Source organism: Prenolepis imparis, unplaced genomic scaffold, assembly GCF_030444845.1.
Source record: "Prenolepis imparis isolate NDT839.2.m4 unplaced genomic scaffold, iyPreImpa1.0 SCAF_12, whole genome shotgun sequence".
Taxonomy (NCBI): domain Eukaryota; kingdom Metazoa; phylum Arthropoda; class Insecta; order Hymenoptera; family Formicidae; genus Prenolepis; species Prenolepis imparis.
The window spans coordinates 6,877,387-6,889,536 of record NW_028141170.1 but is presented as its reverse complement, the minus strand read 5'-3'; the positions used below and the strand labels follow the sequence as shown (position 1 = coordinate 6,889,536).

The 12,150-nt window shown below is 38.8% G+C and overlaps 2 protein-coding genes across 2 annotated transcripts in view; both read right to left on the bottom strand.

Moving 5' to 3' along the window:
• LOC145943901 (uncharacterized) overlaps window positions 1-1,742 on the bottom strand; it is a 39,107-nt gene extending 37,365 nt beyond the window's left edge. The window contains exon 1 of the mRNA XM_083051816.1: window positions 835-1,742. Coding sequence (XP_082907942.1) covers window positions 835-891 — 57 coding nt within the window. The 5' untranslated portion in view covers window positions 892-1,742. The remainder of the gene's footprint in view (window positions 1-834) is intronic.
• Window positions 1-12,150, bottom strand: part of Tll (nuclear receptor subfamily 2 group E member tailless) — a 116,150-nt gene that overhangs the window by 64,789 nt on the left and 39,211 nt on the right. The gene's annotated exons all lie outside the window — the stretch shown is intronic.

Sequence of the window (12,150 nt, the reverse complement as noted above, 5' to 3'; positions counted from 1 at the left end):
AGTTCACTTTGACGTAACTTGTATGTAAATTCCGTATGCACTCTCCCTCTCTTCACTTCTTTTCTCGCCTGTAAATTGTGCGTGACTCACACAAAATTTTCTCGTTTGTCTCATCTTACGTTGCATTGCATAAGAAAAAAAACGCATAATCGTTCGCAGGAACCGTGATAAGTTAACATTCCGCGCTTGCATAACGAAAGTAGCATTCGCCCGCGACAACTACGTGCATTGTATAGGTATATGTATATACGTATGTATATTTGCCAGGTATACCCGATGTAAGTATAGCGAGCACGGGCTAGATAACGACGGTATCCTTGACTCCAGCCGCGTACTTACTTACATACGTCGACGCGTGCACGCTTCGTATGTGAATGCCACTTCACATACGAAGGTGCACGCGTCGAGTTTTGCGACAGCCGGGATAACGTGGCGCGTTTATAATTGACATTATACGTGCATCTCCCTTTGCTAATAAAATAATTATGTCATTGTTTCTTTGCGCAAATTTGTTCTTTTTATTTTTTAAATCTTGTTATATTTCTCACGTTTTAAATTCTACAATATAATAGCTGCATCAATGGTTAAATCTATATGAAATCTGAATTGGTATAATTTAATTTTGCAATATTATTAACTTCGTTCATTAATCTTCACATAATTAAGTGAGAAATGATTGATCAGTCGACTATCAGAAGCCTCGTAAAAATTATTTTAAATAAACGTCAGTGACAGAGACGACATCAGAAAATACTGGCCGCTATCTACTACGTCCTGGTTGAACGCTATGGATCTGTCAGGATTCGATCGCTTATAAAATAGACAGGGGCTTACCAGAAAGAGAAGCACCGTGCTCGTGACGGTCGCGTCGACCGATATGCAGCACGCCATTTCTCGAATACGAGGGAGTTTGTCCTCTCTACCAGATCATCCTGGACGCGTCGTCAGCTCGCAGCTCCCCGGGTTATTCGCCACCCGCGGGGACTCTTCGAGGATCGAAGCCCGACCGATATGTTCACTTCTCCACGAGACACAAAAGAAGAATATCAGAATCACCAACAATAACGTCCTTGATTCGAGCCCCGCCGCCCTTCTCGCTGCAACTGGCAATTTTTGATGGAGCAAAACAGGGAGAAAGGTTCGTTCGAAAATTTTTGTTGACAGCGAAGTCGTCGACGACGACGACGACGACGACGACGACGACGACGACAACGGTTTAACGACACGCTAAGCTATCTCCCTCGCGAATAAAGGTCGGATTACGGTTGATCACATTCGCTCTCGATCGTTGCTGTCCGTGTGATCGCTGGCCTTTCGCCTCTCTCGGATACTCCGTCGATCGCTCGTCCGTTCCTGATCTCGTAACGAGGAGACTGAAGGACGGGCTTGGCTGCTGAGGACGACACGGCGCGATGACCCGTGGCCGGCTTCGGCTATGTGGTCGTTTAATAGGTGACGATTATGTGCGGTCCTAACCGTAGCACAGGGCTCAGGCAACTGACAGCGGATCAGAGCCGTGGCACACGGCGCCACGCCGCTCTCACAGCTGATCCGAGAGAGCCGATCGCCTCTATCCGCGCCTCCCCTCCTTCCATCCTTTGCAGAGGGATCACGCTTTACCCTCTCTCTAACGCGTGATTCTCAATCGACGCTCCCTTCGACGACGACGTTTCGATTCATCTTAGAATCTTAGGTGACTTATGATGATGCTCGGGTATCCGAAAGTGTGGGATAGGATAGACAGAAATGAGACGAGATTTTGTGTTGACATGTATACATTAGAAATTGAGAAGTTGAGATTTTTTTCAACATCTTCGACTATCGCAAATCGTACTGAACCACACAAAGGTCTTTTCAGGAACTCAAAGTTACTAAATATATAAAATTACTATGATAATTAATCTTTTTCTGTATTTAGACAGAGAACATCAAACCATCTTGAAAATTACTTCTACTTACAAAACTACAAAAAATGCCCTTAATGGTTCAAACGATGAATCTTTCTTTGCGTTGTTTCGCAATTGGACGTATACTACAAGTCCGCCAGTGCTCAGAGAAAATGTAATTATAATTAATGTTTGAGGTGAATAATTCATAAATATAAATGCAACATCTACGTACGTCACACCTGCGTCCCGGATTTGCAGATATTTCGCTGTCGGTTTTACGAGGTTGCAAAAAAGAATGGCGCATTAAAGCACGTTAATTAGTCATGTAGCGCTCGTTACCGTAAATCGAAGGTCGCGAACAAGCCGCAGACGCTCTATAAAACCTCCACTGGAAAAACGGGCCCACGTGCCCTTAACAGCGTCAACACTTTTCTTAAATATCATTCATATAATCCTTATATGTACTTATAATCGAAAATTATGAGTTTAAATCTAATTACACTCCAAGATGTTTAATTACTTCTGAAAAAATGACATCTAATCAAATTTTTATCGAGAAAAAATATCTCGGAATTTATCGAAGGTCACTCTCTCTGATGTAACATATAGTAAGTCGTCTTACGAAATATTTGTATCTGAAGAAATGTAGCAAAAGGAACGAACCATATTTATGTGAAATGTCCTATCTTAATCACGCGATGGAATAACCGATAATTTGATGACTAACTAAAATCGTTTTTACACGAATCATTTTCGATAGTATCACAACTTGCAATGTCTATCATTATCCGATAACTCTTGTTTATTTCTATATATTTCCAAATTTGGTTTCATAGACGTATCATTATGACGCTAGCAAAAAATCAACCTTGAGCGGAAAAAATTCGTAATTTTACAGACTCTATAAACTCTCCAAATCACCCAAAATTGCAAGTTTACGTTGTATCTTAAATTAATCTTAAATTATCCGATACCTGTCACTTGGTACCACGTGGTACCATTTATCAAAAATATGATTCAAGAGAAGAGAGTCTTAAATCTCGAAGACGGACGGATCTCTTTCGAGCATCAAAAGGATAGGATAGGATCATTCTTTCAAAATCTTTTCTTTCACGATCGATAATCACAGAGAGGGCGGTTTCTCGACACGCAAAAACTGATTGCACGCGGCGAAATTCCCGGAACAACAAGTCCGCGGCGCAACATTTCGCTGGCGTTACGATACAGAATGACGATGACTGGCGGGGAATACAAAGAGCATTTAACAAAATCCTTGTGCAACGGGCGCGCGGATGAATAACCGACCTTGCGAATGAACGGGACGACCTTCGAGGTGGCGAGCTCGCGAAGACGGGAATATATATATCCTATCTTCTTCGGGTTTTTCACACCGGACACGAAAACACGGCTCAAGTTACGATCGGACTTTTCGATCTACGGATGCATAACATGCGTGCGCGAATCATCTGGAACGTCGCTCGCGATGATTAAGCGTACACGGATTTATTGGCGCCTGGCCGTCCCGACGCGATTTTATTTTTGCGATTTCATCCGGCTACCGCTCAATTAAAAGGCAATACTTTGTGCCTCAGAATTCGCATTCAAGACTGCAATCATGTTATTTTCCAATTAACCGCTTTCAATAATACGGTATTGATCAGAATTTATAGCTTCTCGCGAGAATTCTATTCCGTCGAAAATGTTTGAATAATTTTTAAATTAATCATATATATTTATCTCATCGTCTCAAAAGATGCAATTAATAAATTTTGTATACAAAATCTGACAAATTTAATTTTTCTTGAGATGTTAAAATTTTCTCAAATCTCTAAAATTATGAGAAACTGTGACATTCAGACTTTTCTATGAGCGAACGAAAGATTTCGGACGAAATTTTGAATCGCTGCTTGTTTGAGACGAGCCATCGATATTTATACCTACTATTTATCGATTCGTTCCTCGTGATGTTGGTGTATCTCACGAAGATCGCCTCTGTAGAGAGATCGCGCGAGCGGCACCTATACGGTACATAACGCGTACACGAGCCGCTAAATTTCCCCTTTATCTGCATTATTCGCGTGCCTGTGCCCCGGGAGCCCCCTCGAAGGAATCCGATCGGGAACGCGACGGCCAGGTCGCTTATATCGGAGATCAACTGCGGAACCTAGGTATATTCGCGCGCGTATTGTTCCCGCGCGAGCGGCGGCATTGTTTCGCGATTTCGCCGGCGAAAGGTCAAGATACGGTGGACCGGACCCGGGGATCCGTATCTCACGCCCGGAGAAACAAGAGGAGCTTTTAAATGCCTCGCACAAAAATTGCTGCTCTGCCGGACGCTTTAACGCGATACCATCGCGGCCGGGCGATATTTTTAATCGCATCCAATAAATTATCACAAAATATGCGTAAAATGTTCAAGAAACTTCTGTCGTTGTAAAACGAACAATTGTCGATTAATTTTAATATAATAGAATTATATATTATATTAAATATAATATAATAGAAAGACTCGTTTATCTTAAATAAAAAAAAAATTGTCAGATTTTTTTCGCATTTTATATATATACATACATCCACATATATGTAATACATAAAATAAATGTACATATATAGTATATGAGAAATATATAAGAATTTGCTTTTTTGCAGCTTTTTTAGACTGTTGCACGTGCATTCACGAACGATGCATCAGAGAAGCAAATGTTCGGGCGATAATGTCTCTGCGAAGTCATAAATTTCGCGGCCGGGCGATTTAAATCGCGATTTTATTTCCCAAACGCGACGTGCATTCAGCAAAATTATTAAACGAAGACCGCTTTTCAGTGCGTGCAAGATGATAACTATTATGTTGGCGTAGCCATTGTGTGCGAAAAAAGGCAAGCTTCAAATAACTAATTGTAAGCTTTCTCTCGGGCCTCTCAAATTCGACTGCGGTTTTCAATCAAACACACCGTAAAACTTGCTTAAGAATCGTTAACTATCGTGAAATAACTTGGATACGAAAGAAGAGCTTTCACGTCGCGGGAATTTTACCTTTCCACAGGATGGATTTCGTTTCCAGCGCGTATTACATCGGAAAAAAAATATATGTCAAGGTTCCTAAGAACATTAAATCGCTGAAAGAGAAAACGCGATGGGGGGTCCTAATGGGATACAGGAAGAGCGTATCTTATTCGGCGATTATGACATCTTCGTCTTTTGAATCATCGCGACATATCGTCTACCGTGATTCCCAAACCTTGGAATTTAATTTCGTTCAATTTCGCGCTCGATCGAGCATCGAAATGTCATCGAAGGTCGCAGTCCTGAATCTTGTGAAAAAAGATCAGCTATGCGAAATAAATGCTGAATTTTGGGCAGAATATACAATTATTAATTATGCGACAAAGATCAAGAGATCGACCCCCCGAATCGTATATTTATTGATTCTTCTGAAAGTACACGTCGCAAAGGGACGATTTCAATGCTCGGTGTAATTATGTAGCCAAGAAATAAGAACTCATCAAATAATTTTAAAAAATCGTCGTGAGAAACCACAGTCCGTGAGAAATCAATCTGGAATCTGGATATGTTTCTTGATTTCGAGGAATGCGTCGACAGATCTATATTAAAATTACCGCTATATCGGCTCGTGTGAAATATTTTCCAATTATACGCACACATAGACACATGCGCGCACAGGCACGTGCAAGTATAGATATGGCATAAATGAGAGAAATTGAGCGTTGCATATTTCCAATTTTAATAGGATATTACATTAGACATTTCTGCGAGATGGCCTTGAATAACGCGACATTCAGAGAAACTTTCGCCTCGCGCACCGATATCCGATGATTCAATGAAAAGTGGTCCAATTACGTTCAACTTGACCGCGAATGATCCGCGGAGCTGAATCAGTCCGCAATATTGAAAATTTTTGTGAAATAACATACCGGACTTTCAAACATCGATTGCGTTAAAATCTTAAAATGAAATGCAATCGTAAACTCGAATGAATCACATCATGCTCTCTCTCGCTCTTTGATCAGTTAATATAATCTCTTAGTAATTAATTTTCTTCAGCCGATTAATTTTCAGAAATGCTTAAAATCATTTTTTTAAATTGTTTTTATTACAGACGAGAGTCTGTATATTTTTAAAATAAAACGCTTTTGCTTTTTTTTGCAGTCATTATCTTGTTTCAAGAAGCTCTCGAATTTCTATAAACACTGTTAGCAAAGTAGCGTTGTACTTTGTCGGTCCGTATGAAAAATGATGACGCATATACGAGATGCAGTTGCACGTACGAAGTCGGAGCTACAGGCTATCTGTAACCATTAAACGAGGCTTGTTATAAATGGTGATGCATTCTTGAAATTAATTGACGCGGGGATGTAAGACCGGATCTTCCCGACACGGCGGCCTCATCGGTCGGTCTCGTGACACTTTTCGTTATGTTTTCGTGAATCCCTACGTAAGACGGTAGCAAGTAACGGATCGAAGATTGACATTAAGATTGGAGAACTCAGCGTTTAACCAAATAGCTGTATCTTCGTAAAACGGAGAGCGATATTGCGTATGCATACGTACAAATGCGTATGTAAGTGTTCCGAATTATGGAGATATGTACGGACATTACAGCAGGAATTTAATGTGTGAATAGCACGAATAAAATAAAAAAGACATACACATATCAAATAACTTCAGCTATTCGAAAACACTGATGCATTAATAAGTAAAGTTGACTGTGTCAAATTATTTGAATTAACAATTATTAAAGTGAGAAGTTGAATATATATTTTTAGCTTTCCATTATATCTGCCAATTCGTTGTATCTTCTATTTTTTGTATCTAACAATAAGTGTCTTAATATTTTATCGTTTGCAATTTAAGAGTTATCGATCCTTTGTCGCACTAAAAGAAATGATATTTTTCTTTATTTCTAGTATTTATAACTGGGAGAAAATGCAGAGTGTATGTGTGTGTGTGTGCTCTTAATTTCATAAACAGATATTTAATATATGTCAAACTTTATCGGCGACGATTTTCAGATCGTATTAAGATTAAGAGCTCGTAATGAACGCGATTAGCGTCATTCAGATCGTGAAGGCGTTTCATCGTGGAAATGTGCCTGCTGAAGCAGTTAATAAAATGGATGCAAGTACGTCGAGAAGTGACAAGATGCTCGCGACGGCCTTGTCGTTTCGGTAAACACATCAATGATAAATGGGAATGAGTCTGTTAAATCGCGGTGAAGAGACGACGTGCAAGGTCACTCTAAATGGAGACACTTTTTTTTAAATCGATCTGCGACAAAGTGCAAAAAAGCGATCCGGCTCTCTTCTGCAATATACATATACATACACGTTGCATTATATAATATATTTTCATATAACAAGCGCCAACAGAAGTTATTAACATAAAATTCGCGTTTATGTTATCAACTTGCACCGCAATAAATTAATGCTGGTTAAATGTGATGATTAATGAATTGCTGCTGATTAAATATTTGACAAGGAAATTCAAAAACTAATAATTGTACAAAGTAACATATCTTTTTAATAGTGCAATGTCAACGCTGATTAAATTTCGGATTTGGACGCTCTTTCTGAAAAACGATACTTTCTGCAAAGGGATAGACAAAGTGCATCGACCAAGAAGAATTCGAATCTTCTGTACGTTGTTATGGCTGACATCGACTTTTACGTGGCCACTGCTAAAGTGCCGAATTTTTATCCTCTCGCGTGTTCCGTCCCTCTATAAATAGTATCAACGCTCGAACGAGAATGTCGGGGGTGGATACAGATCGGCCCAAGTGTCGATAAACCTTTCTGTATTTCTCTGATCCTTTTAACATTCACGATTAGACCCCACCTCCAGTCTAAAGGAACAACCATCGCACGCTCTAATATACGTGGCCTCTTATGACTAAAATAGAATTTCACGGAATTTCGATGTGCATTCCGACCAAAGCCCTAAAGAAACTCTCGACCCTTTTCACGCGAACGTCCCATGTGTTCGTTTCCTAATTTTGTGTGTAAAAAACGCAGCGACAGAGAATTAAATACGTAACATGTTCGCATATCTTTTTTCTTTACATCATACAGAATATCCTGCAACGCAGATGATAATCGAAGCCGAATAAACAGTTAGTTATGGAAGATTTAAAATTAAATTATTTATCTTTTGTTTCAATAAGAAAATATAAAAATTAAATATAATAAAAAATTATACTTTTGACTAATATAATTCAGGCTATAATTCAGAAAAAATAATATAATATACTAAAATCTTTAATGAAACAATAAAAAATATATCACAATTTTATGAACTACATTACATAATTAATAAACAATTTTAGAAGCTTACTGTATGTTCTAATTTGTAAATTTACTGGCTATTTCGATCGATCAGAGTTTATCACCTATGTACTTTTCGCTATGTACATATACATATCAAGTAACAGTCTCTCCAATTACTTGGAAACTAATTCATGTCATCGCGATTGTGAATTGACATGTCCCTGGAAACCTGCTCTCGTGATATCGCGGATGTCCTAACTATTCGTGCAGAGGGATTAACATGTCAATCTACGACGTTGTCGAAAGATGTTGCCGAGTCGTAGCTGGTCCAGTTTCTGCGATCGATATTGTTCCGCATAATTCGGGATCGTGCATTACGAGGCACGCGGATCTGCATTTTTTACAAGGTCAACCGGTAGTTACACCCCTCGACACGCGAGACGGGGTACACGATCTGAGCAGCGGATCGAATTTCGAACCAGCGCGACCGGCGATTTTTCAACGGTGCGGAAAAACCCGAACGCGGCGACGATCGGCCGCGTCCGATTTGCATAATGCTACTCTCCTTCACAACTGTTTTTTTTTTCGCGTCCCTTTCGTGGCTAGTAAAACGCTATATATAAGACGACTGACTTGTAATCGTTATATTAATTTTGAGTGATACAATTCTTGAATGATTCAAATTTGATATCGATTCTTGCTTAAGAGATATACGATGCAAAAGAATTTATTTTTTTTTTTAAATTTTTTTTACATCTTAAAATTCATATAGAAATTATGTCAAATTAGAATATTATGTTAAATTTTATTTTTAAGTACGTTAACATTAAATGGCTCTTGACATTAATCATCGCACCATTCTGTAAATAAAGCTTCGTTATATGTGTTGAATACAAAATGATGAGATGTTTGTCTGCAATATGTAAAATAATGTACATTACAGTAAAAATATGTAATAAGAGTTAATTGGACGAGCTTAATTTACATAGCGCAATCAGCGAGAACAAGTTTACATTACGAAAAATATACGTTTAACAACCCATCTACGCTATATTGCACTCTATTACATGATGAACTCATTTATAATCCAACAAATTAATCCATAAACGGTGCGTCGGCGAAATTTTCCTTTGCTAGTCTTGATTCTCGTTTATAAGATAAATGAGGAGCTTTATGAAACAGAATATGAATCCAATGTCAGACGGATAATCTTAAAAGTTTATCAACGTTAAGTTCCTTAAATATGCTGCCACATCTCGTTCTTTATTATAGTCTTTATTACAGCGAAAAATGTTATGGAAACGAGGCAATTTATTTTGTACCTAAAATGTCGGATAAAGTACTTTCAATTAAATTAACCGGCAGTTTCATCGCATCTATGCGACGATAATCACATATCTTCTTTAATTTGACAAAAAGTGATGTTCACTGGCGGTAGCAAAATCGCATTGTAGTAAAAAAAAAAGAAGGCTCCTTAAGCAAGATCGTAAAAAAGATCGAGATATATACAATCTGATAATATACAATCTGAAAATAGAATATATCCTCGAAATGCGATAGAGCCGCGATCACCCGCGGAGAAAACGACCGTAAACAGAGGGTGGCAGCGTGTGGAAATTAATTAGCATAATCTACAGCTGAATATATCGCGTCTATGTACGATCATTAACGCGGAGTAAGAATATCAGAGAGCTACATGGCGCCAGTACGTCCCGTTGTATGTTTTGTGAATTCGAGAAATTCCGACGAGATAATCCGACGAAATCCCAACTCGACGAAAAAGATCGACCGATTTCTCCGCCACGCGCTTTACATAATTTCGTAAGAAAAGTTTAAGTACCATCAGAAAGAGAGCGAAACAAAACTCGCAAAGAGTACTAATTCTTCTCTATGCATAATTTAAAAATCTGTAATTTCAAATATATTCCGGCAACAAGACACCTCTTGCAATAAAGACGTTTATTCGAATCGTCAATGAACTTGCTCCACTTGAAATTACACCTGACATACATATATTCAAATGTATATACAATTTGTACACACTTGAAATTATCTTGGTACACTTAAATGAATCTTTGCAGAATGCTCGATAAAATATTTTTTATAAATATCATACTCAAGAGGAGGACGCTTATTAATAACGCTTTTCTCGACTGAGGCTAAAAAATCTCAGAAACGATCTCGTGTTTTTAAATTTCTTAAACTCGTCTCTAAGACTTTCGTATGGTAATCTGGGATTTTTGTTGCACCTGTTGTTTGCGCCGTCGAGGACGAATATCGTACGTACACCATAATCATAATTTTAGTGCTTTATGGTCTCGTAATCTCCTGTATACCGTAACCGAACTCTCGACGCGAGCTTAAACAGAGATATAATAAAATCACTCGGCGCGATGATATTATAGCGCCGCGCTTTAACCTTGCTTCTATTATACCTGGCCAAAAAATATGCTAATTGCGCGCAATTTACAATAGAAAGATATGTCATTGCTATATCCTTGAGAATAGTCTCGTTCCTTGCAATTCGCAACAATTTTACTTCAAGTAATCGCACAATTAATTACGTTGTCCGTCGCCGCGTTTCTCCTCCAGCATCGCGACGTGCCGCTTTTTTTCGACCGCTTAATAATCGCTAATTGGCGTTTCCGAACGACCGATCGGACCAAACATTAAACCACCTGATTTATTAACAGCGGGAAGTTCATGAAGATTTATTCTCACACGTCCTTACGCGAGCCCGAAGCGACCGCGAATAGATTGTTAAAAGCTACGGTGTGTTCTCGGCTGCCTTTTCTCTTTCCAAGACAGATGTCTTGGATATATCCGCTCAATCCTTCGATCAATTGTGACGTATTTTTCGGACGACTAACAATCGCTAATTGGCAGCTTCGTACGCGCGCGAAATTGGCGCTAATATATTATTGGCGTCGCTCCTCGCGAAGGATATCGTTCATTCGACGGCGCCGAGGACAAAGAGCGCATTCAATTGCAGGTGCAACTTAATTACAAATGGAATATCGTCGCGCGGGACGAACAATAATAATTGGCTCTCAGCGATGATGAATCGGGACGAAATAATTTGAATAAGATCGAACCGGTCGCAGATTCATCCTTGATTCAAACCGATTCGAGAGCGCGACGACAATTATAGCTCCGATTATCAGGAAAACCTTGAAGATAGACCTCTTTGACGGTCAAAAATTTTCGTTATTTACGCTCGCGCCGTTGTAAATTACATCGTCGATACGAAAAAATTCTCTTCGCTGCGTGCGTAGATGGCTGCCGATGATAAAGGAATAAATAGCTAACTCGTTACGGAAATCATGCAACTGGCTGCGATGTTAATCGAATTGTTGTGTTATACGGTATCAGCATAGTTAATTACGACGTCGAGCTTCGATTATGTCTCCGCACTGTGATTGAGACTCCCGTAATAATCAAGTCCAGAGGCTATCATTCCCTCTTTCGATTAATCGCGAAAAATTATGCGGATTTTTAATCGTTCAGAAAAATTGTCATACTTAAAGACGCTTTGTGACATTAATTCTATTATTATAACAGAATGAAGAATGTTTCGCATGCATTTATTAATTATATAGCTTGAATTTAATCCAGATAACATAATTATATATTTAATAATAATCTCTTTCTCATTGTATTATTATCACAGTAATATTTCAAAGAAAATTTTTGATGGCCACTCATTATTGCGATTTGTCTCCTCTGGCGTTATAAATTGCATTAGTCGAGTTTGAATTATCAGAACGTAATATGCGAGATATGAGAGCAAGAGAACAGTGGCAGTTGCAACAAATTACGAACAAAAGAAAGATAATGATTTAACACAGTTGGTTTTTCATTCGCGGAAATAATTCGCGAGCTGTCAAGCGAGAGAGTCAAATGTCTTGAGCGAAAATGTATTTATTGAACCATTCTTTTTCCTCTAGCCATTTGGCCCGACACTTCCTCTTTTTTTCATT